Source organism: Pygocentrus nattereri, chromosome 4, assembly GCF_015220715.1.
Source record: "Pygocentrus nattereri isolate fPygNat1 chromosome 4, fPygNat1.pri, whole genome shotgun sequence".
In the NCBI taxonomy this organism is placed as follows: Eukaryota; Metazoa; Chordata; class Actinopteri; order Characiformes; family Serrasalmidae; genus Pygocentrus; species Pygocentrus nattereri.
The window spans coordinates 27,355,073-27,382,323 of record NC_051214.1 but is presented as its reverse complement, the minus strand read 5'-3'; the positions used below and the strand labels follow the sequence as shown (position 1 = coordinate 27,382,323).

At 38.7% G+C, this 27,251-nt stretch overlaps 1 protein-coding gene across 2 annotated transcripts in view; it reads right to left on the bottom strand.

Annotated features, from left to right (window-relative positions):
* fam20b (FAM20B glycosaminoglycan xylosylkinase) overlaps window positions 1-27,251 on the bottom strand; it is a 47,888-nt gene that overhangs the window by 5,040 nt on the left and 15,597 nt on the right. For both annotated transcript variants that reach the window (XM_017688591.2, XM_017688599.2), the window contains exons 4-8: window positions 18,897-18,983; window positions 18,541-18,650; window positions 14,251-14,422; window positions 8,245-8,436; window positions 8,063-8,122 (exon numbers count right to left, since the gene is read on the bottom strand). In XM_017688591.2, the coding sequence (XP_017544080.1) occupies window positions 8,063-8,122; window positions 8,245-8,436; window positions 14,251-14,422; window positions 18,541-18,650; window positions 18,897-18,983 (621 nt within the window). The remainder of the gene's footprint in view (window positions 1-8,062; window positions 8,123-8,244; window positions 8,437-14,250; window positions 14,423-18,540; window positions 18,651-18,896; window positions 18,984-27,251) is intronic.

Sequence of the window (27,251 nt, the reverse complement as noted above, 5' to 3'; positions counted from 1 at the left end):
ACCATTCTCAGTATTTTTAACCTTAGTAAACTGCACTGTGGGTGCTGAACTGACCTCTCTGCATTAACACAGCCCATATTTTTCACCAGGCCCAAACTGCATATCCATTAAAGCCCACAAAACAGGTCACATGTACCATTTTGCTCATCTGAAAGACCCCTTTATTAAATGAGCTTTTTTTTCAGACTTCATCTGTTTTGTCTTTTTTTTTTTTTTTTTTTTTTTAACTTTAGTAAATCAGGGATTCTGTTAACTGTTACTCTCATCCTTTAACTGACAGATTCACAACAGGTCTTTACCTTGGCCTTTCTTGCACACATGCATATATAGAAATGGCCATGAGCACACATGGGCAGAGTGGGCAGTAGCTGCTAGGAGTTTCCAGTCATGAAATCATTTGATGTCAGATCTGTTTCAAAGTGAAGCCAATGGTAAAGATAACATCTATGTCCTGTTTACAGCTACTCACACTATGCCTAATTTGAATTTTCTGACTCATTCTCAGAAGCCCTTACTAACCTCAATAACTGACCTCTTTATCCTCTGTTGACCACCAAGATCAAATGCTCAATTTTTATTTTTGCTAATCCCCCAAATCTGAGTCATGATAAAATACTTGCAAAACCCAAACTCTATGCGGGCTGATGGAACTTGGTAACAGCACTAAAATGTGGACTGGATTGGGAACATTGGGTGTTTTGTGAGGTTATTTTGGATCACACAGCAAAATAGCTGTGTCCTATTCCGCATGTGACCCAGATAAAACTCTTCAGTGTTTTTAGAGAAACATGCAGCAGAAAGTGTTTGCATGCAAACAGTGTGGCCTCTACGACTTTACTCTTCTATAGGATACTCATGGCTACTTTACAAACACATTAAAACATGATGTGCTGATGTGTTTTGCCATGTTGTGTCAGCGTTTGCCATGTCAATAAATGAGCCTACAGTTAAAGTTTAAAGGTTCAGGCATTAAGAGCTCTGGTAGCTGATATGAGTAAATGAATAATTAGAGCTGGGTTGCTGACTCCCAGCAAAAAACAGAACTCTAGAATAGAGATTTGTGCATCATCATGATTACATGAAGCCTCTTGTGTGAAGAGAAAAAAAAAAGGAAAACAAAAAACAGAACTCCAGAATAATGATTTATGCATCATCATGATGACATGAAGCCTCGTGTGTGAAGAGAAAAAAAAAAGCAAAACAAAAAACAGAACTCCAGAATAATGATTTATGCATCATCATGATGACATGAAGCCTCGTGTGTGAAGAGAAAAAAAAAAGCAAAACAAAAAACAGAACTTGGTCAATGTGGCGAGGAAGAAACTGTCAGAAATAATGGGAAATAGATTCTGAAATGATAGGTCACCCTAACATAAGGAATACTTGTGTGCTGTGCAAATAAATGAGAGTTAATTAGCCTCTTAACTGATAACTAGACAGTTTCATATAGAGTACAAGCAGAGAGAAAGCATTTCATTAGCACAATTTACTACAAAGCTGAAAATCACTAGCTATACTTAAACTTCCAAAGGCCAGGTTGTATAACAGAAGAGAGATCACTCTCAGCACAATACATGCAGTACTGCCATGATAAACTATGACCACACTAAAGAGCACATCATAAGATACCTAGACAAAGCACCATTCTAATAAAATAAAAAAAAAAAAAAAAGAATAAGATGTCAATGTGTCCAAAGAGACAGCGTGCAGAATTTTTAGACTTGTTTCTTCATTAGTTTCTGAGATATTGATGCTTTGAAAAAACAATATGGTTAAAAGCATGTGGACACCCAAACATGACATTTGTACATGCTTGCTGAACGCAGAATGACAACATGGAGATGAAACCACTTCTTCTGCAGTCCCAGCCCCCACCCTTTTAGGAAGACATTCCACTAGATGTTAGCACATATCTGTAGGGATTCATCTCCATTCAGCCAAAAGAGCATTTCAAATGAAAAATGACATGAGTAAAATGACATCTTTACGGCCAAAACAGTGCAACGTATGCGGTTTGCTATTTCACTTTATCCCAACTGCGATCGACCTACTGAACGAAACAGGCTTTTAGCAGTGCTGAGACAAAACTGCTAAACAAGTTTAAGTATACAGCATGTCTGAGGTACTTTGATTTCATTCAGTTCTTCTGTCATTTGAAGTATACTGCCAGCTTTCCTGAGGTTGGGCCCTGATGGCTCTGACGCTGGGTCATGAAGCCTGAATTGCAGGTGCGGTTCCAATTCATTGCAAATATATTTGATGGGATTGAGGTTCAGTGCAGGTCAGTCAAGTTCTTTCACACCAAACTCAAACCAAGTGTGTAGCTCACGCATGGGAGTACAGTCATGTTGAAACCGGGAAAGCATCTTCCACAAACCATTGACACAAAGCTGGACAAACAGTTCTCTGTAGCAATAACACTTCCCTTCTCTGGAAACAAGTGGCCAAAACCATGAAAAACAGCCCTAGACCATCACCCACCTCCTCCAAACTTGACTGTTGGCACTATGCATTCTGGCAGGTAGCTTTCTCCCAGCATCCATCAAGCCCAGATTAATTTGTCAGACTTCCAGATGGTGAAGGGAGATTCATCACTCCAGGGAACACTGGAGTCCAGTGGCAGTTTGTTTTACACCACTCCAGTTCATGCTTGGCATTGCAAATGGTGGCCTTAGGCTGGCTTTAGACGATGAAGCTTTTATGCAACTTTGGATTGGTGGTTTACTGGACAGCATAAAAGGAGTGCATGTCTGCTTGGCCACCATGAGCAAGAGGGATTGTGGAACTCAGCTGAGTGTTGAGACTCAGGACAGCCAATTTTTTACACGCTATATGCTTCAGCACTTAGTGATCCTGTTCTGTTACCTTTTGTGGTCTACCACTTCGTGGCTTAGCTGTTGCTGGATATTTCCACTTCAAAATGATAGCACTTACAATCGACTGGCACAGATCTTGAAGATCAGATGACAGTGACGCATGGAAAGTCAACCTTTTCGGTTAGCAGTGTTTGTCTTTGTAGATTGTACAATTAATTAATTAAAATTCTCTCTTTTCAGTTGGGTAAATAATTGTATAGTAGATTTTGTCAAAGCAGAGTACATTTGTGTATCTTAAACACATAAGCAAACAACAGTCCCTGAAATGTACCTAGTAAACATTCAGAAGACTGACAGTTACCACTTTTTCCATATTAAAGCCTATAAATGCCAGAAACAAATACATTTATGCAACTGGGCAGAATCACACTTTTTCCTGAAAGTATTCTGCAAATCAGATGGTCAGGTTGGCCTTGAATGATTAAATATGGCTAAGCCTCAAGTTAAAATAGCTATGATCAAGTTGCATACAGTTAGAATGATCTGGAAGTCTACATAAATAGTTCCTAAAATGTGATCTGGCTGTCATGCAAGTCATGATAGACAGAGTCTTATCTAACAAGTCTAATCTGATGTTGCAAGATAGATACATTAGTTATCTCAACAAAAGTATGCAAGATGATGTACATCACAATATTTTAGAGCCATTTTTTACTGAACTAGTGTTTTAAACAATCAAGGTCACTGACATAAAGAACTTCCAACAGTCTACAATCACTGAGGGACAAATTCCTAGTTCAGGAAATCATATAGCAGATAGATGGAGTGTCTACCTGTGACTCAGGAGAGACTGGATATGCAACATGATAATGATCCACTATCAAAACAAAAACAAGCAGTATTTCCCAGTATTGTGATTGACCAATTCACAAACTGGGGTGTGTATCATGACCTGAAGCAGGTCATTCTAAAGACATTTAAACATCAAGTATCATCTAATATAAAGGAGTGGCTCTAGCTGACCAAATTGGGCACAGACCAGTTCTCAAAGCAGGTCACTGTAGTAAGGCATCTCCCAAAAAAAAAAAAAAAAAAAAAAAAAAAAAAAAACTAATAAAAAACCTGAATTTAAAATAACTGCTGCACAGGTCCAATCAGCAGCTACAGAAGTTTAGGTTCACATAATCACATTTTTTTATTCAAATTGTTGGGTTCACATATTTTTAAGAATGGAATTGTCTTATTGCCCATGTATTATAACCAAGATGAAGCCCAAGGTGTCAATGACCTTTTCTCACAATCACACATCTCCCACAATGCAGGGCAAGAGTAATGAAACAAGACAGACTTTTAAGCTTAGGTGCCAACATTTGTCATTCCACTGAGTTGCACATAAGTATCTTTTTGTAAGGTTTTTTTTTTTTCCTTGCACCAACACGACTCTTGTTATGAGCAAACGTAAGGCATGCTCAAAAGCAAATCTGTACTAGTCCCGTTCTTGTCGTGTTCAAGTTTGATGACTACTACATATGGTGGTACTGATCGGAATTTGTTGAATGTGAGCGCTGGCATGGGTCCAGTGCACCAAAATCAAGAGGTGGATCTGGTGATATTTAGGTGATAGTAGGCCTGTGCCTGTGATCGTTAACCAAGTTACCACAGTACCAACACCCCCTTGTAATGTATTTAGTACTGATTTTAAAAATAAGGGAAAAAAAAGAAAGAAAGAAAAAAAGCTGTTTGTTTAGTTTTTTTCCGCCCTCCATGGCAAGAAGCTGATATTCACGCATGCAAACATAACTGAAATTTTACACAAGTTGGATGAGAAGATCTCCTACAGTCTTAAAAAAACACTCAAATGTGTTCATGGTTTTATATAGGTACGCTTAAAGCGTTCTTCAGATTGACAGAATGTGGTGCTTATTATTTCATATAGAACCTTTTTGAAAAGAGTTCTGTATAGCACCAAAAAGGGTTTGTCTATTGTTGCAAACTTGACATTGTGCGTCATTCTGTTATATAGATTATATATGTTATATATGATTATATATATTAGGACATCCTCAGGCTGCACTGTATTCACTGAACAAATGTTGTAAACAGTTAAGGTCAATGATGGAAAAATGAGCCTCTAGTATAATTAATCTCTCAGAGGATGAGAGGAACAGCTTATAAAACTTAAAAGGATAGCCATTTCTAGAGATCTAACCTTCTTTCAGTTCTCCATGTCTTAAAATTACAGAAAGAAAAATTATTATTTTTCCTTGTGTATCTTACACTTGGCAATTAAACATTTCTGATGATTCAGGGGATTTAGCATATATATGGATGAAATCAAGTGCTCTAATCCTCAAACTAGCGACAAAGAACCAAATGACACTCACTAACATGACAAACTGTTGAATGTCCTACCGTGAGAAAATCTTTCACTAAAACGATATCACAGAGGAAACCATGGTCTCCACAAAAACAAAAACCCAGGACTCAAGTGTGCAACAGGCTGACACGGTGTGACCGATGATGTAAAAGTTGGACTTTTTGGTAAAAGCATACAGTGTTATGTTTGAAGAAGACAAATCACCAGACCACCAAATCAGGGCATGGCCAGTCTACAGTCACTAAGGAACAAATTCTAAGATCAGAAAATTACACAGCAGATGGATGGAGTGTCTGCCTGTGACTCACCAGATGTTGGATATCCAAGACGAAAATGATATATATAGGGGAGTGGCTCAAGATGACCAATTTAGAGCAAACGAACAGTATTTCAGAATGACCAATTCACAACTGGAGATGTGTATCGTGACCTATAGTATGTTATTCTAATAAGATCTAATAAAAAGCAGGAACTGAAAATAACTAATTGTGGCAGTATAATAAATAGCTAAGCTTAGGTTTCAATATTTGTCATTCCATCATTATTTCAACTGTCCAGTTAAACATCTTTTAGTGAGGTTTTTTCCTTGATACCCAAACACCACACTCTCGCTATGAGCAAATGCAATGCACACTTAAAAGGCAAATATGTACTAGTTGCATCCTTGTTTTGATCACATTTGAAGACAAAGTACATATTTTACTTTTTTTTGTTTTTAGTGTTATTCTTATATCTCTGTTTTTTCCCTATCCTCTTCGAAGATTACATTAAGATTATATTTGGTGAATGAACAGAAAAGTAAGAATTTCACTGTACAATGTATCTGCCTGTTCTGCTATACATATGACAATAAAACTCTTGAAATCATATGGTACAGGATTTGCCAGATTTGAGTACTGATATAGGTCCAGTACAAAAATAAAAAACTATTCAATTATATACACAAAGAGTTGATATTATTCAGGAGGTGGTAGGCCTGTGCCGGGTTAACCAAGTTATCACAGCCTCCCTGTGACAGGAAAAAAAAAACAAAAAAAAACAGTAAAGACCATGGCTCTGTATATAACCATGAACACTCAAAAGAACCATTTGCATGCTTAGAGTTCTTCGCATTTGGAAATGTTCTTCAGATTCACAGAGAATGTGCTGCATATGATTCGATATAAAACCTTTTGAAAAGATTTCTACATACCAAAAAGGGCTCTTCTATTCTTACTAGCTTGACACTTTGTGTTTATGTTAATGTATACACACCCTTGGTGTGGCAGACAGATATCATGCTTGTACAAAAAGCTGCCTCTATGGTACCGTGTATATTTTAAGACATCATCAGACCACAGTGTTTAACAGACAAAACTGCTTCGGGGGGAAAAATAAAAAAGTGATGAGAGAAAAAAAAAAGCAAAACTAACAGTTTTTTCACCTCAGGTGAAATGGTTTCAGAAAAGAAGACATCAGACTAAGCTAAGTGGCTACAACCTCTCAGATGGTAAATCCGTGTGACATTTGCAATTCCGGTCTTAATTATACATCAATTGTGTGGCCAATTTAAAGATAATATACTACAACCACAGCTTTTGCTGAACTGTGCTTTTATCATTTTATTAAGATTGAGCCTTAAACTAAACATGTGATCACTGTTTGCGCTCCTGTGTTCGGGTCAGAGCTTGCTGTCTCAAGTACCCAAAGGAAAATAATTATTATGCTATTGTTATTATGGTTGGTATTATTGTTCTGCATGTTAAATAACACATGGAAATAAGAAAAAAATAATAAAGTGGCTAAAACACAAACAGACCCGTTACTCCACAGATGGACTGATTTGGGAAATAACTAAGGAGTCTAATAAGTTAACTAATAGCTGTCCTCAAATGTCATCTACATAAAGTTTAAGTATTAAACAGCAATAAGACATTTACAGTTTATATTAACCATCCTTTATAAATATATAGTATCTATTATGAGATTTAAAAAATGCTTCTGCTTCACCATAAGAAAACTGCAGAGAAATGATGAAATCAGGAAGGATCAGCCCTCGACTGTAGTGGAAGAGTAATTATATATATATATATATATATATATATATATATATATATATATATATATATATATATATATATAAAAAAAAAAAAACAAGTGGTACACAAGAGGGCCTTAAGAGATGAATAATGGTTTACTATAGTGTTTCATATTAGGTTAACGATGGTGTTCTGCCTCTTGCAAAACCAGTAACACAACATTGTGCCATCTTGTCAGGCATGTTACCCTAGTATGCCATCATAGCATTGTGTAACCACGACTAATGCAAAATGTGCTCATTTTTACACGAGTTAAGTGCCTACTTTGACCAACAAACAACAAAGCATAATCCTATTTTTAATTCTACAGACATTAGCACATAACAAAAAAGAGAAGGAAAAAGGGAATGGCGTTTTTTCTTTTCTTTTTCTTTTTTTTTTTACCAATGGGATGTCATCACGTTGCAACAACCCTTGAATAAAGCCCTCCTTACAGAACATGCTACTTAGTTTTATAGATGAACACAATCTGCCATTCAGTCTGGCATCAGAAGTGATGATGACAAAACCACCCTGAGGCAAACTTGTCACTGTAAATCTGGGCTGGACATATGTGATGACTGGATGGATGAAAGAGCTTGAACAAAAGTATAGTGTCTAAAGTGCTGCAATGAGATTATTTGTTGTTTAGCATCATTTGTGACGTAAAAAGAGCGATTTGTACTACACCGCCAACACATTCATCATTGTTTCAAATTTTCACCAGTGCTTGTATTCAGGATGTGACTGTGTCTGTGTGCATTGTGCATCTGTGAAAGGTTAAGGGTGACTGGGTATGTGAGGACACTCACATGCAGCACTGATAGAGAGGAGCCAGAATGCTTCTTTCATCTAAAGCTGGGTTCCCAAAACTGCAATAACCAAGAACACACAGAACACATTAAAAGAAAACCTTTAAATAACAACCTTAATAACTTTTCACTACGGTCCTTCTACTCTTTCTCTCTTCACCCCTCACTTTCTCTCTTTTCACCTTTTAGCATTGTCCAGAAGAATGAGCATACTGGCTCCACCGTCATCTTGGAAACTCTCATAGTGATGCCGATCTGCATTGCCAATGAGGTAATCAAAAACGGCTGTGTCAATAACATCCAGAAGGCGTGGACCAGCATCGTACGGAGGCATTTTCTTCACTGCCTCACAGTAACTCTCGTCATACTCCCACCTAACACACACACACAAAACAGATAGCACACGCATTTAATAATACTGAAGTACTCAGCGCGTCAGACAAGCTTAAGTAGTAACAGAGTAAAAACTTACATCAATATAGACAAAAAAAAAACAAAAAAAAAAAAACACACATTTTGACAGATTTGAAACTGGGCCATCAGGGGATGCTGTTTGTTAGTTAACCCCAACCCAGGCTGTGACAGGTCAACTGGTGAAAAACCTTCCCCTCTTTCCCCTCTCTACAAGCACAGTAGTCCAACTGAGGTCAAGGGAAAAAACACAGATGTGCAGTGGGACTAATTTTAATAAATCCTGTATTTGGGTTAATAAAAGCATATTTCTACCTGTATTAATTTACATAAACATACAATAACCTCCAACATAACTTTTTCTTACAGGCTCATGTTCAAGCATTTGTGTTCTGTAGTAGTTAAAATTACAATATTAAAATATTAAAGTTACATAATATACATACTTAACTGCCAATATGAGCAAAACTCTTGCACTTTGAATATGTATTGCAATAAAAATCAGCATATAACTGAATTGCTAGCCAGTACATTTTGTCTCTGGCATCCTCTTTGCAACGTAACAAGTACCTGAATAGTGATATATTGAATCATATAACCGATAATTAACACTTCATTGCAGATGAGGTTAAATGATCAATAACTATACATTTTAACTCATCTGCAGTTTAAAATAAGCTCACACTGTAATACATGAAAAACTTTTAGACACTGAATAAAGTCAGATTTAAAAGCTATTTCTCTAGGTAAGCTTTTATTTGCTCCAACAAACAGTTAAATATATAAATTTAACATAGAAACAACACAAATAATATTAATAAGTTTTAATGAATAAAATTAATAGTGGATTTCTCATTGTGCTTATGTAACAATTTCCAAATCTCTCCTCATAACAGCATGCTATTATATGCAGTCATCATCCATTAAGTTGCAGGTCTAAAAAAAGTTAATTTAAAAAAAAATAATAAAAAAATTCTACACACACACACACACACACACACACACACACACAGTACAGACCAAAAGTTTGGACACACCTTCTCATTCAAAGAGTTTTCTTTACTTTCATGACTATTGCACACTCTTGGCATTCTCTTGATAAGCTTCAAGAGGTAGTCACCTGAAATGGTCTTCCAACAGTCTTGAAGGAGTTTCCAGAGATGCTTAGCACTTGTTGGCCCTTTTGCCTTCAACCATCTCGATTGGGTTCAGGTCCGGTGACTGTGGAGGCCAGGTCATCTCGCGCAGCGCCCAATCACTCTCCTTCTTGGTCAAATAGCCCTTACACAGCCTGGAGGTGTGTTTGGGTTCATTGTCCTGTTGAAAAATAAATGATGGTCCAACTAAACGCCAACCTGACGGAATAGCATGCCGCTGCAAGATGCTGTGGTAGCCATGCTGGTTCAGTATGCCTTCAATTTTGAATAAATCCCCAACAGTGTCACCAGCAAAGCACCGCCACACCATCACACCTCCTCCTCCATGCTTCACGGTGGGAACCAGGCCTGTAGAGTCCATCCGTTCACCTTTTCTGCATCGCACAAAGACATGGGGGTTGGAACCAAAGATCTCAAATTTGGACTCATCAGACCAAAGCACAGATTTCCACTGGTCTAATGTCCATTCCTTGTGTTCTTTAGCCCAAACAAGTCTCTTCTGCTTGTTGCCTGTCCTTAGGAGTGGTTTCCTAGCAGCTATTTTACCATGAAGGCCTGATGCACGCAGTCTCCTCTTAACAGTTGTTCTAGAGATGTGTCTGCTGCTAGAACATGGCATTGACCTGGTCTCTAATCTGAGCTGCTGTTAACCTGTGATTTCTGAGGCTGGTGACTCGGATGAACTTATCCTCCGCAGCAGAGGTGACTCTTGGTCTTCCTTTCCTGGGGCGGTCGCCATGTGAGCCAGTTTCTTTGTAGCGCTGGATGGTTTTTACGACTGCACTTGGGGACACTTTCAAAGTTTTCCCAATTTTTCGGACTGACTGACCTTAATTTCTTAAAGTAATGATGGCCACTCGTTTTTCTTTACTTAGCTGCTTTTTTCTTGCCATAATACAAACTCTAACAGTCTATTCAGTAGGACTATCAGCTGTGTATCCACCTGACTTCTGCACAACACAACTGATGGTCCCAACCCCATTTATAAGGCAAGAAATCCCACTTATTAAACCTGACAAGGCACATCTGTGAAGTGAAAACCATTTCAGGTGACTACCTCTTGAAGCTCATCAAGAGAATGCCAAGAGTTTAAGCAGTAATCAAAGCAAAAGGTGGATACTTTGAAGAACCTAGAATATAAGACATATTTTCAGTTGTTTCACACTTTTTTGTTAAGTATATAATTCCACGTGTTAATTCATAGTTTTGATGCCTTCAGTGTGAATCTACAATTTTCATAGTCATGAAAATAAAGAAAACTCTTTGAATGAGAAGGTGTGTCCAAACTTTTGGTCTGTACTGTATATACACTGCTCAAATAACACATCCTAGATCTGAATGAATGAAGAGTTCTCACTGAATACCTTGTTCTGTACAAAGTTGAATGTGCTGACAACAAAATCACGCAAAAATCATCAATGGAAATCAAATTTATTAACCAGTGGAGGCCTGGATTTGGAGTCACACACAAAATTAAAGTGGAAAAAATCACACTACAGGCTGATCCAACTTTGATGTAATGACCTTAAAACAAGTCAAAATGAGGCTCAGTATTGTGTGTGGCCAGTAGGTACCTGTACAGTAGGTTTTTTCCTTCTCCTGTAAAGTTACCATTTTGGAGACATGAGGTTTTCTCCTGACAACAGCGAGATATATATATTTATTTATTTCATTTACATTTATGCCATTTTGCTGACGCTCTTATCCAGAGCGACTTACAATTTGATCATTTTACACAGGTAGGCCAAGGTGGTGTTAGGAGTCTTGCCCAAGGACCCTTATTGGTATAGTGTAGGGTGCTAGCCCTGGTCGGGGATTGAACCCCAGTCTACAGCGCAGAAGGCAGAGGTGTTAACCACTACACTAACCAACCACATTTCAATGCATATCTATATATTCAATCTGTGATCCACACTGCTGCAGCAAGTAAGGCTTTATTCACACAGCAGGTAAAAGTGACCCAAATCCAATCTTTTCTTCTCATGTAACGCAGGGGTGTTCTGTCTAGCAGTGTGAACAGCAAAAAAAAATAAAACATCCGAGACAATTTCGTAATTGGTACTGAACAGCCAGATCTGAATTCATGCAACATTTGTCAAACCAACTCAACACTAGTCATAATTTCGTGCTGCTGAGACCTGAGATTTCTGTACAAGGAAAAAAACAACAAATTAAAAACACTTCTCCAAACCCCTCCCTGAGATTACAAAAAACATGACCAAATGACAAGGCTGCGGCGTCAAAGAACAGTTAGTCTGAAAGTGGACATAGGGTGTTTACAGGCTATTTTAACAAATTAGTAAACTGTAAATGTTTTACAGTGCAATGGCTGGGGGCATCGAGGGGAGATTTTCACACGTTACTGTGTATAAAATGGAGTGAGCGTGAGACAGGTTAAAATGACAAAGACAGGTCCCCGATTACATTTACATGGCCAGAATCAGACAATTTGTTAAATCATCACTGAAATATTACTGGAGAGTCCTGGTTTTCATCATGTCTGGCTCTACTGATATCCACTATGTTATCCATTACATGAGACTAAGGCTACGTTTACACAGCAGGTAAAAGTGGCCCGAATCTGATTTTCTCACCAAATCCGAATTTTTTGTTTGGCTGTTCACAATATCTTTTAAATGGGACCTGTATACGACACAAGTCTGAAAAGATCTGGCTCCTAAACCGACCCACATGCACAAAAGAAACTTTTACTTCACGGGGCGGAGGTAAACAGTCATGAAGGCTAGCGGACACCCGTCACTCCTGGAGCTTTCGGTTTCATCTTGCCCAGCATCACAGGAGCGATTATGAAGTTCCAGTAGTTGACAGTTGGACTCATCACCCAGAATGTGTTCCGAGTTCACTGTTAAAAGGGCACATTATTTGGCCACGGGCACTTCTTTGGTTCATATCCTCAGATTCTTTAAACGCTGCAGCCTCGGTCTCCACCGGCCACAGAATGAGTTTCTTGAATTTTTTGGTGCAGAAACATTAACATAAATGTTTGAGTCTCTGCAGCATGAAATGATGACGAATGTAGAGTTGGACTGACATAACGCGCATTGCCGCAGATCAGATACGTAGTGGATTTCAGTACCACATATGAAAGCGTCTCAATTCGGAATCGAAAATGTCAGATTCAATGTGTTTTTTGGTTTTTTTGCTGTTCACACCGACACATAAATGATATCTGTCATATATGAGGAAAAAGATCAGATATGGGACACTTTTACCTGCTGTGTAAACGTAGCCCAAGAGAAGAGAAATTCCCTGCACTGGAGAGTACATGTGCATCATATATCATGATTCACTGTACGTCTTTAAGTTGCAGTATCTGAATACTGGCACCTGGATCAAGTAACCAAGAATTCATTTAACTGTGCATGACCCACAAAACAGCTCTGTAAACTACTCTGTAATGCACTGCAGAAGAGCTTGAGAAGCCATTCTGTACCAAATTATATCTCAAACAAGTAAAAGACACTAAAGAAAATGTGAACAGATTTTAACAAAAAAGTGCCAGTCTGACTTTTGTGCCAGGCTGCTGACTGTGCTTCAACCACCCAACAAATGGCTTCTGCTCAGATCCAGTGTATGAAAGACTGCCCAGAGCCTCTAGAGTCATCTATTCTTCATTAAAATCCAGGAGGGGTCACAGCTTGTGGTTAACCAACACTCGCTTTAGTGTGTACATAAGAAAAGAAAGAAAGCATGTGATTTTCAAAGAAGTTCTCTCGGCACATGGTTTTCAAAGAATTTTACATTGCATGCAGACTGTGGCTTCAAGAAAAAATTCCAAGCTCCTATTTTTATTCCTTACAATGTTGAAGGAGTTACTTGTGTAATTGTCTCATCTGTAATAAAAGGAGGAAAAAAAAAGGATGAAAAAATAAAAGGTTGCTTTTATTTAATTTACATTCTTAATATACTTATTCATTAAAAATTATGCCAAAAAGCCATTTTAATTGCCTGTCCAAATTATATTCTGACTAAGCCTTTAAAATATTCATCATTAAAGTCATTATTCTGCTTTATAACACAAATCGCCATGATTCCTTTATGTATCCATGACTTCCATTTCCCCATCATACTGGTCGTGATAGAAGTTTAACATCTATATGATGTAAGGAGCTATGGCGATGGTCTCTGCTGGATGTACAGTTTTAATCGTTACTCTACTACCCAACAGTGAATGTACAGGGTCTTTTTCCCCCCCATTTTGTCACAGGTTTGTGTTGAACTGAAATGATTTATTAATAATTCTTAAAAACAGGCGGTGCCATTCCACCCCTATTCTTTGCCAATGGTGGCATCGAGCATGTAATCCTTTTCCACTGAGCATTCCAGATCTGGAATTTGTCTTTGTCCCAATTTCGCAAATTCCAATCCCAGATCTGCTGTGACTTTTTTGATAAGAACTTTCGCTTTCTTACACTAAATCTGCTAAATAAAAGGTTAAATCCATCATATTTTCAGTGTGAGATTGTGATAATTTAACAGAAACACATTTTTGCCCATTTTACTAAGGATGCTAATAATTATGGAGTTGACTGGATGTCATTTGATAGATTAAAAAAAAGCCAGCGAAACGTTATGCGAGGGTGTATGTGTAGGGTGTACCTGGCGAGTTTGCCCTCTCTGTAGGTGCGTCCCCAGGGATGTCTGTGTTTTTGCAGTGGCCAGACATCAGGCAGCCAGAGAGTCACTGAGCCCTCCATGATGTCCCCCTCGGCACATGCGGGCTCGCTCTCCCTGCAGTAATAACACTTCCCATAGAAACACGTATTATTCCCTACAGGGACAAAGACATCACACACAAAAGCCATTTAACTGTACAAATCAAACATAATATTGCAACTGAAACACATGCAGGCCTACTTTATTATTACATTAATATAATTATATTAAAATCATATTTTTAGTGCAAACTGACAATATTAAGGCATGCCCATATAACCATTAATCTTATGAGCAACTACAGGCAACGCTACACTCACAGACATGCACAAACATGTCTGAACTCATTCAGGACTGCTACCGAGGTGGGTGAAGTAGCAGAATTCCTTATGTATACGCATGTTTGCTTCCAGACCTGAAGTGTTGCTGTTCTTTTGTTCACTGGTTAAAGGAATGATTGAATTTTCCTATCACTAATAAGCTTCTAGCAAAAAAACAAAGTTAATATTCTGTTGTGGTGACTCCCAAAGAGAAACTAGAATGACATTGGCATGATTTGCAGGGAGCAGCAAGGGAGAGAGACGGAGGGAGAGACGGTGTGAAACCTAACCCTAACCCTACGAGCACATTGAGCTGGATTGCTCTGACAAATGATAAGTACTGTGATCACATCTGAAGGCTGGTCAACCACTTTAGACTGTGCAGGGATCCGCTGTTATTAGACGAAGACAAAATGCCTAAAGCTAACCCCATGACCTGCAGCATATACCTGACCTGTAAAACAGCAATTTTACTCCAAGCATGACTTCGTGCTCACCAAACACTTGCTCTTCTTTGCGTAGATTTTAAGAGGTCTGTGGTTCTCAAACTCTCTTTGCTCTAACTATAACTCATTAATGTCATGTGAACGAATCGTGTGCACACACATCATCAGTAAACAAACAAACACAACGAGCCTTCGCTGTGAAGATTAACTGTGAACATCTCTGCTCTTCATTATTAGAGCGAGACAAAGGCAAAAAGGTGAGATGTGTTGCTTTTCCACCATTTACAGGCTTTCTGTTAAGCACTGCTGCACAGATGGGCTACAGTCTATAATCGAACTTCAACGTGCACCTATATGATAAGTAGAGCTGACAAAATGGAGAATGAGTGAAGATAAACGGAGGTGTGCTTAATGAAGTGGGTGGTCATTCATGCAATATATAGCAGATCACATTATAATATGTTGATGTATTTTACGGTCACATCCTCCCCTTCTGTCTTTTCCTTAGACACCTTTAAAAAGCTCGCACAATGCAGCAAAGTTCAATCAACGCATACTTGAGTATGTGGATGTGAACAAGCTCTGGGAGAAGCTTGAGGTTTTAATGGTACGTTGAAGGCATTGCTGGACTGGCATTCAACCCTGAACTAAATTCAGCCCTGGACTTTGGTCTAGACCCGATCACTACAACCCCAGTGACCTCCAAACCCCAGGATAACCCTGCTGTGTCAGTGAGTGGACACACATTTTCCAACAACATAAACACAGTTTCTCTGTTAAATACATGAGCATGAACTCATCGAAGATGCTGTAGCACAGCTGAGAACTGAAGTGACCGGTGGTTAGCTATCTAGTTAATTAGCCAGTGTGTGACAGTACATTAACATTGAGTGTACATTAAGGCTACAGATGGCTAGCTTAGACTTAACACGTTGGCACTTTGGCCCTGCGGTTTCTCGCTCTGATATCCAAGCAAATTATGTAGCCCACCTTCATACTTCACTTCCTCATTTCTTTGCAACAGAAGCACCCTTCTGTTTTTTTTTTTTTTTTTGTTTTTTTTTTTTAAATCATGCATTCCCTGCCCCCTTACACTTTAAGAGGTTCTCTCTTCAGAACTGGCTAGTTCTGGGAGCGGCAGCATTTGTGGGATTGGCCAATGGCCACACAGAGAGAACGCAGTGGATCACTAATGTGTCTAAAAACGTGTCTCCAATTTTCTTAATAGTAAAATAAAAGACTCAACATAAGGACTAATCCCTGACCAGATGTAGAACCACCACCCCCACTTTATTATTGTTATTGATTTTTTTTCTTCTTCTTTCTTCTCTCCCTCCCCCATTTTTGCTATAATTATAATTTGTGCCTGCCTGTTCCCTCGACGTACCAATAAAAATTAAGTTAAAAAAAAAAAAAAAAAAAAAGTACTAGCTTCAGTACTCCAGTACTAGCTTGGTACAAGTTTGTCCCAGGTGGTCTTCATCCATTTTATTTTGTGTTACATTAGAAATTACCACACATTTCTGTCCTCACTCTGTCTCAGAGGCCCACTGGGAATTCTCTCTGGAGTGCCAGTAGCTCCCTCTTGCAGACAAGACAATCTTGTTAAATGTGAGTGAGTTACAAGCCAAGTGCATGTAGGGTTTTTGCATCTAAAAAGCAAATGATTAATATGAATGTTAGAAATTAGACCAGTCACACTAAATGCGTTACTACTTTTGCTAAAGAGCTTTTCTGTGAAATTAATGAACATATTTATTCTGAGTTCATCAACATGCCATCAGCAAAGAATGTACAGAAAAGACTGTGGAAGAGGTAATGAGTGCTAAAAATGACCCAAACTACAGCGAAAACAGCACCACATGTAATGGCAATGAATATGTTCAAAACATTTAAAACCAGAGTATTTCAAGAATAATTTGAGTTTGAACATTTCCAAACATCCAGTCAGACTGGAGCTCAATTCATCTGTGGACAAGATCAATAGAAACATTTAGAAACTGTTAGTATTGCTGACAAATATGCATTAGCTGCTAGACAAAGTGCTAAGAAAGTGCTGTGTTAGTTTATTTCAAGTAGCTAGAGACAAAGGTAAATATCTTTTTAATTTGTAAGCTGATGTCACAGACTCTACATAGAGTTTACAGCATCACGTCTGACTCAGTGTGTGCCTTTATCTCTCGTGTTGCCTTCTGAGGGAACTTTAGTTAAATTTTTATACAGGTTCCTGGCTGATTTACAACAGAATGCTTCTTATTCCATCTCCACCAACTCTGAATTTGTAAACATATCACCAGAACATGTCATCAAAAAATATATAGACTGTTTGTTTGAAGGGGATGGATTAATAAACAGTTGTGCTTGGAGTGTTTCTGTGAGTACAAGTGAAAGCGAGTGTACAGACTATGCACATCATACTCTGTGGTGAGCAGAGCCCTCTCTCTGTGGGCATGCTTTAAAACAATCACCACTGGGACAGTTTCTCCTGTTCTCTGCATTGGCTTTAACAGTAAAACACATTTTTCAAAACCCTGGCACAGTGCCGCACCTTCCGACATTAAAAATATGACAACTTGATTGCTTTGTCAATGCCAGAAAATGAAAACATTCTTTCTTTCTGTAGTTTGAGCCACAAAAGCAAAGCAGTGAAACATTTTGCCCTCTTATTTTCATTCTGTTTTACTAGATGTTTTATGAGATACTTTGACTTGATGTATTTAAGAAGTTAGAATTTTGAGGAAATAAATTTAATTTTCACATAAACTTAACAGCATGCTGTGCTGTGCCCAGACTGGGTATAATTACATAACATAACAGATGGAGCAGTCAGAGGATTGTCTGGCAGAAGAGATGCAATGTTAGAGAAAACATTTATAAGCCATCTTGACAATATTACTAAAACAATGAAGCAAGTATTAATTTTTGAAGAGTGAGAGGAAAAACCTTTCTTCATTTTTTTGTACACTCTGGTTTGCACACTGCCCCCTAGTGCACACACTCATGTGGCGATCAAGTATATTTAGCACCCTTTTAGGGAAAGATAGAATCTCACCAAGGTAGTTAAAAGGAACTGTTTTTCATTACACACAAAAAATTACATTCCAGCAAGTAATGAGGATGTGTCTAATCCTCAGCATCAAGATTCAAAGTATTTGTTCAAGGTTTGTGTCCAGTAAGACAAATGAAAACTCCAGAAATAGAGCTAAAAAGGGAACTCCATAAAAGATTTAAAAAACACAGCTGTGTCAAAATTGATGACTGACAGTTGAAATTGTTGCTTCCCTTTTCGAAAGCTCAAGAATTCTAATTCTTTGAAGATCTACTTTTGGTGATTGTTTTTTAATTAGCAAAAAGGCTCAGAATACATGTGATGGGGACTTTCTTATTTCAAACTAAGAAGGAAGAAGGAGTAGATAAGAGAAAAAAAAAAAGAAAAAAAAAAAGGAGTGAGAGGGGAAGGGACTGACCGTGCATGAGGAACGTGCTCAGTAGCTGGTCCGTAGCCACAGGTTTTATCTCTGTGCGCAGGTTCACGAAGCGTCCCACCACTAGAGGTGCTCTCCTAAACCCTAGAATCCTGCAGGACAGCAACAGGATATACTATGCGTGTAGAGTAAACTCACCTACAAATTAAGATTTCTATGTAAACAATGGGCATATATTCTCAGTCCAGATCACTTATTTACAAAACTCCAGCAGTTCCTGCATCTGTATGTGTGTGCTGTGTGGATGTGCAGACAGAACAGGCTAGAATGTCATGTAAATCCTGTATTCATGCACACACTGTGGTGGTTCTGTGTGTGTCCAGGTTTGTGTGCTTTACCTGTCTAGGTGAAAAGCAGCGATCTCTGCATTATGCCTATCGTACCCTGCATACGGCTCTCCCTCGACAACATAATCCCTGTTGTACCTGTAAATAAAAAAGAGGTTTAGTAAGTCCTGCTGTATTTGACTACAGCTGAAACAGCAGTACTTATGAAACAAAAACACTGCAACAAGGCCACTCTACAGAACAGAACCTAGCACTGAGTAAACACTGCACTACAGGTTGAAATATGAACCCAGAGACCCAAATATACACCTCATGTTCAGACATCATTTCTCACAGGTCAGGTTCAAATTTAACATACAAGTTGTTGCTTTACACATTTCCTACCACTAACAGATTTTGGCTTGTGTTTACCCTAATTTAGTTTTGTTTTTTTGACCTCAGACATTCTGTAATCTGGCATGCTGAAGTAACTTGTTAGGAAAGTGTGAACAGCATATTATGCAATTTATTCAGACCATAATCTTTTGAGATGCTGTTCAAAGGCACTGATTGTAAATAAATTTGTAAAGGTAGAATTATAAAGTCATTATAAAATTGGGACAGCACATTATTTATTTCTTTTTCAGGGGCCTCTCACACAAAGTCAGACTTCATGCTTAGCCAACTAACTAAGATTAATCTTGAGTCTTAAGTAAAGCTCAGGATTTTGGATCATAAAAATTCTTGGGCCGATCAGGGCCAACCTTCTGACCAATCAGGTACAGCCTTCTGACCCTTTCTGGTCCTTTTATGTCTTTCTAAGAGAGAAAGATAATATGAGGAATGTAAATAAAATGAATACAGTGGCCACAGTATTGTTTTTTTTATAAATGCTACACTTTCTACATATTTATGTAGATCAACAGCTTTTTCCCTTCTTTGGCAAAATAAGCCGTTTCACTCCTCTTGTTTTACACAATTGGCTGTTTGTTGTAAACAGCAGCGTTGGACCGAAGGCAATGACTGACCTGACTAACCAGGGCCCTCCCTAGTGGGGGAGTCCTCCAAAAACCTCAGTAATGAAAAGATTCTGGATTCTAATTTTGAAACACCATGTTACATAATAAACAACAACAATGATGACAACGACGATAACACCACCACCACCACCGCATTGTTGTGTGTTTGAGAAAAACAATACACGACTGCATCTTCTATGATGAATTCTGCTTATCTACTTTTTTCCCTAATCTCTCTCACCCCTGCCTCAAAAGCAAAAGTGTTCTGATCCTCCAGGATGCACATCGATCATTAGTTGCTCCTCCAATTCTGACCGGATTAAAGTGAAATGAAACTCAGAATTTCAGAATTACGGAAAGAGCAGAGAGTGAGAAACAACTTCTCCCCCTTTCCTTCAAACACACACATCGAGCCTGAAGTCCTAAACAGTAAAGATTTAGTAACAATCAAGCTAGCTAACCAGCGATTAGCCACATGCCTGGGGTCACAATTTTTTGGTGCTACACCCCTGATTGGAAACATCATGCGTTCATGTACACGTGCATTAAAGCCTAAACTTGGGTCAACAGAGAAAGAGGTTAACTGCCATCATAAGATGCACCAAGCACAACTGTGTTTGTGGTTTTGTGAAGCTGAAATGTAGTTAGGAATCCTGCCTGAAATGTGAGACAGGCCCCTTACAAGCTTGAAGAGATTCTCAGTCATCAGAAGCTTTGCTTGGCTTGTGTCTGACTCAGAGAGAAAACTTGGTGCTTTGGGAAATGCAATGCGCAGAGTTAAAGGTCATCGCAGAATGGCGCCTCCGGCCTGACAAACACTAAACTCACCACTGGAGAATCTCTTCAAGCTTGTTAATTTGCACTTAATTATCAGTCTGCTCAGTAGTACTGCAGTGCTGAAAAGGACGCAGTATTCTTTGCTGACTTGCCGGTCTACTAGGTACACAGTCCTTGCAGCTAGACTCACTGGCCACTTTTATCAGGGATGTCTACCATATAGGTGAAGTTTGTAAGTTTACACTTACTTACTAGCCAGCATCTACGCTGTCCATCAATGAAAGTGAGTCCCCCATAAGACCACCAATAACATCCAAGGTATATCTGGTCAATGGGACCATTTTCAGCGTATCAATCGCGAAAGCAGTGTTTATGTACAGCTGACAATTAATTAATAATCCGAGTAATTGTTCAGTCAGAATAGAATCCGTCCATGTATACATCTCAACTGGAATAGACTAAACCGACTGAAGCCATTCCGAATATAATTTCTATCTGAATGAATGAGGTGGGTGGTCCTGTAAATAATCCGTTAAACAGAACAACAGCCATGTAAACTCCTGTATCGGATTATATTCCCAATCAAAAAGTTTAAGTACATTCTGCGCATGTACATCTGCGCATGTCTAACATGGCAGGGACCAGAAAATCAGGTAAGCTAATGCTGCTCATTTCACTCTGACTGGACTAACGTGATGCTCATTGTCATGGTAACGTCTACAAAAAAAAACCCAAAAAAAAAAAAACCACGATACTCTACGTATGCGTGTAATTTTGCATCTGATTACTTGTAGTGTGCATGTAAACCCCTAAGACTTCATTTACAAATCAGAATGAATTTAATTGGATTGACAAAAATTCCAGCATGTAAAACACAGCCACTATCATAATAGCGTGAGCTACTGACTGTGAGCTTTGCCAGTACAAGTATAATAGATATTGCTTCAATTCTGAAAACTTCACTTTGAGGTGAGTGATATGACAAAAATACAGCATCACAATAATATGAAACCTTTTCATGCAATTTTTCTGAAGTTTGTTTACGCTGAACAAACAAAATGTAAACAGAAGCTAAAAACATTATTAAAACCCAAGTACAATAAGTTTACTATTACATGTTTCACATACTGTGCAACACTAATTCAGGGCTTCAGACTAATGTCGTCCTGGGGATGACAAAAATAGTATACAGGATAGCGTGCAATCATTACAATCATTTGTAATTATAGAAGTATTACTTCAATCCAATCTACAAAATGTCTCACACAGGTGAAACACTAAGAGCTCTTCTTCTTCTTTCGGCTGCTCCCTTTAGGGGTCGTCACAGCGGATCATCTGCCTCCATCTTGCCCTATCCACTGCCTCCTCTACTTTTACACCAACCATCGTTCACCCATTGTTCAACCTTCACTACATCCATAAACCTTCTCTAAGGTCTACCTCTTCTCCTTCTACCCGGCAGCTCCATCTCCAACATTCTTTGACAAATATATCCACTATTCCTCCTCAACACATGTCCAAACCATCTCAACCTGGCCTCTCTGGCTTTATCTCCAAACTGCTCCACCTTCACTGTCCCTCTCATCTGCTCATTTCTAATCTTGTCCATCCTTGTCACTCCCAACGAAAATCTCAGCATCTTCATCTCCGCCACCTCCAGCTCAGCCTCCTGTCTTTTAGACAGAGCCACAGTCTCCAAACCATACATCATAGCAGGACGCACTACTGTCTTGTAAACCTTCCCTTTCACTCCTGCTGCTATCCTTCTGTCACACATCAGCCCAACGTCCGTCTCCACCCACTCTCCATCCTGTCTGCACCCTCTTCTTCACTTCTTTTCTACCCTGTCCATTGCTCTGGATGGTTGACCCAAGATATTTGAAGTCATCCACCTTTACGACCTCTACTCCTTGCATCTTCACCTTTCCACCTGCCTCCCTCTCATTCACACACATGTATTCCTTTTTGTCTCCACTGACCTTCATTCCTCTCCTCTCCAGTGCAAACCTCCACCTCTCCAGATTCTCTTCCACCTGCACTCTACTCTCACCACAGATTACAATGTCATCTGCAAACATCATGGTCCATGGAGCCTCCTGCCTGACCTCATCTGTCAACCTTTCCATCACCATTGCAAACAAGAAGGGGCTCAAAGCTGATCCCTGATGTAGCCCTACCTTCACCTTGAAACCATTTGTCACTCCAACTGCACACCTCACCAGTGTCTCACTATCCTCATACATGTCCTGCACCACCCTAACATACTTTTCAGCTACACCTGACTTCCTCATACAGTACCACAGTTCCTGTCTTGGCACCCTATCATATGCCTTCTCTAAATTCACAAAGACACAATGTAGCTCCTTCTGACCTTCTCTGTACTTCTCTACCAACACTCTCAATGCAAAAATTGCATCTGTGGTACTCTTTCTGGGCATGAAACCAAACTGCTGCTCACTGATCTGAACCTCTCGCCTTAGCCTTGCTTCAACAACTCTTTCCCATACCTTCATGGTGTGGCTCATCAACTTTATACCTCTGTAGTTACTGCAGCTCTGCACATCACCCTTGTTCTTAAAAATGGGGACCAGTACACTCATCAGGAATCCTCTCACTCTCCAGGATTTTGTAAAACAATCTGGTTAAAAAGTCCACTGCCTTCTCTCCGAAACACTAAGAGCATAAAACAAAATCCCACTTAATCATATGAGACCCCTGTACAATCCATACATAAAAGCTGAATAATAAACAACCTCATGACATTTTTACAAGAATGAGAGCCCCTATCAATAATAGTCTGGTCTATATTTACAATGCTTGAAAGGACAGCGTGCAGTATGCTTTCAAAAGGCTGAGAGGGCAGCAAGAAGAGCATTCATTAGCAGATTTATTCCTTTTTAGGACAAGAGTAATAACTTCTGACAGGGTTCTGGGTAAGAATCCTTTCTGTAATGAGTGAATAAACATTTCAAGTAATGGTTTCAACAACAGCGATTTAAGTTTCTTAAAGAGCTCAACTCCAAATCCGTAAAGCTCTGGTGCTTTCCTTGACTGTAAGCCACACAAGGCTTCACTGAGGTCACTCATTAGAATTTCTCCATTTAGAACTGCTTTCTGTTCGTTTCTCAACCTGGGCAAGCTGAGAATGGAGAAAAAATGCCTCCAATAAAAGCTGCTGCAGAAGATGAATGCTCACTTGAATAAAATTTTTCAAGAAATTCCTTAAATATTCTGTTAATGCTACTAGCATCTGATTTACACTACTCAGAGGTATCTAACATAACATATAGCAATATAGTTGGAATCATTCCTTCTTGCTAACCTGGCTAGATATTTGTTAGTTTTTTTGCCAAATTCATACCATTTTTGTTTTGCACATTTTACATTTTGCTCTGCTTTCAGAGGAAATACTGAATTTAGTTTTGCTCTTGTAGTCAACATTTTCGCAGATTAGCTTCAGATGAGTTTATTTTGTATAATTATATAATTACAGACAGCTGTATCTGAAGTTACGGTTGCTGAATTAGTAGTTTACATTTTGTACTTTTGTCATACGAGCTACAAATTCCTTGCACATCTCAGAGAAATATCTTTCTGAAACTCCGTGAACACAGGGGAGTGGTGAGATATTATAATATTTCCTGTATCACATGCATGGTGTAGCATTGCTTTATGAGTGGGGGAAAAAAATATGAAATCTAACCTGGAGCTACTCGTATGCACCCTAGAGAAGAAGTGAAAGCTTTTGCACCTGGATTCAGAGCTCACCACACATCACGGTAGCCTAATTCATCACATATCTAACAGGCAATTCATATCTCCCCCAACAGGATGGTTACTCTCCTAATCCATAAGGTATACAAACACCAATAAAATTAGGAGGCTTAGCTGGTGGAGCTCAGGTGTTTACAACAGAGATATTTTCCCTAAGTAGCTTCCCTTTGGTAATTACATACTGACCTGCTTGGTTTGTGATATTTGATTTGACTGAGTGAAAGTCGCTTAATAATGATGCACATTCCTCTACAGTTGCAAGAAAAAGGTGAGAAAACCCACTGTCCTACCCACTGTTTTTAAAGGACTTTTCCGAAGCAACACACTATGTACATTCTCCTTCTTTCAAAAAGACAGAACCTTTTCCCTTTTTACTGGATTAGACAGTCCCCTTATATTCCAAGTGCAAACACTAAGTGTAGACTACATCACATACATTATTGTTATTTTCTAAGTAGTTCAAAGTTAATGTCTATTCATTTGGAAACTTTTCACCATATCAACCTTTAGGCTGTTATTGGCAGTTTGCAATGTAGCAATTTAAGTATCTGTGGTCACCTTTCACAAGAACTACACAGAACAAAAATAAACCCATAAGAAAAGAACAAATTCCCCCAACGAAAACATGAAAACATAATGTAGGTCAGTTTCAGAAGAATCTTACACTATACAGAGACTCTACTTAAGAAACGAGCAGCTTGTTTTGAGCCCACACTGCAGGCTGCAGCTAACCCATACTACCTGAACTGCATATTAAGACTGAGGAGAGATATATATGAGTAAAGAGTAAAACATGTAAAACTGAGAAGCTTTGCAAACTGCACAATTACCCGAACTTCTAGAAACAGTAAAGAGAATTCTCACTTTTCTTTTCACATTTAAAATACATTACTGCTGCACAAGCGATTCATAGGGACTCCACGAAAGCCATGGCTTGCTCTAGACAGTCAAATTTTTCTGTTGTATTGTTTATGGTCAGTCGGAGAACAGCAGGGTAATGCAAAGATCAGACAACACAATATTTTTGAGATCATACTGCCATAAACACCATGTCTTAATCAGGAAACGGGCAACACTATATATTTGACACTGACCAGTCATCATTCGTGGCCTCGCATGAGTTCATAGGTCGTTTAGGGTCAAGAAATTGTCAAATTATGGCTACAGAAGCTCTCTGTGTGATGCTGACAGTTTTGTGTTCTAAAAATAAAAACATAATTGTGGTCCCATTTCTGAGTGACAGAATAGCATGGCTTAACTATTCTTCAAAAGAAAACTTGAGGTAATTAATGCATTAACATGTCAAGAACATCATATAAATGTAGCTAGTTATCAGGTTTTGCTGTGTTTCAGCAATTGTGTCAAACTACGATGCCTGCTATGACAAAGTGTGTCACAATCAGGCTAAATTCATGTAGTCTGATCCCAGCATTACTAACAATAGTGTTCATCCATCTGTTGAAGCTTCTTCCTCATCTTGTTGAAACTGCGTCATTTTCTTTTGGTCACAGCTGAGAAATCTTGGAAAAAGTGGATCTTATTCCCTTCATACCAGAGATCCTTCGCCTTCTGAGCAGCATCCAGCACACGTTGGCAGTGCATGAATTTGTGGAATCTCCCAATCATAATGTGGGGAGAGAGTGCTGCACAGTCAGGCCTGTAACTCTGGGAGCATGATCCAGCTTTACCATTCTTCATGTCCAGCATTACGATGTTTGAAATCCATAAACCTGCCCCTCTGCTTTCTCTGGAAGGTTGACAATCCTGATTGTTTTTTTTTTTTTGTCATCCAGTCTTTTGCCTAGAGAGACTACAATTTTCCATGAACAGGTGGTGGTTTTCTCTGGCTCAGCCATAAGGTCACTCACTGTTGATCTAAGGCTAGTCTGTCTCTTCTACAGGCTTTGCCATTCTGAGGCGATCCTCTCTGATGATTTTTTATTTTTCGAAAAAATGATTCTAGTTTGATGTAAATCATCAGGGAAATACTGACTGCCATGGTCGCCATAGCTTTAGCCAGAGCAGGGCTTAGCTTATCGGTTGGTGTTCCAGATGAGTCATCTTTTGCCGTCTTGGGCCACAACAGCCAAAGCCTCACTGATTTCTGCGTTTTTTTTTAAGCTTTGGGAGCAATTTTATTGTGACAATTACCCCAGATGAGTCTAAAAACATCACGTACTAGCTATTTCTGATACACATTACAAAACACAGTGTTCTGAAGAGCAGCAACATTCCAGTCTTAATATTTATATTTTTTTTATGTTTATCTTTAAAAAATTAACATAATTTTTAAGAGTTATTGAAACCTGAACATAGTCTGCAATTACAGAGATTTGTTTTGCATTTCAAGAATGCAGTTCATTACAAGGAAGAGAGTGATGCTTCAAAATATTACATACACAGCTTTTAATACACATACTAAGATGGATACTGTATGTATGCATTGTGTTTACCAGTATTTGAGTGCATGTGTGCTAAGCATCTATTCAGTATATTGCTCTCTGACATTTGTCATTTTGTAATAAGGTAATCTGTAATAAATCTGTAATAAGGTAATCCGATAACTTTTAAGAAAAATGTAATGTGAATACAGTTTAATATTTTGGACTGTCAGTTTTTACTTTGGACTGCTTGACCATATTTTTCATGACTGAGCCCTGCTAAATCCAGTTAAACAGAACTGTTTATTTTCTGTCAGTGTTACAGTGAAAGTGTACTGTGATATAACGATGTTATTTAACATAAAAACAAAGTACATCTCTCACCTCAGTGTCAGCACGAGGCTGAGATTAACCTGCTAAATAAAAATAAGTTCAACAATAAGAAGTCAACAGTGTTCCTGTGGTCAAAAAGCTGA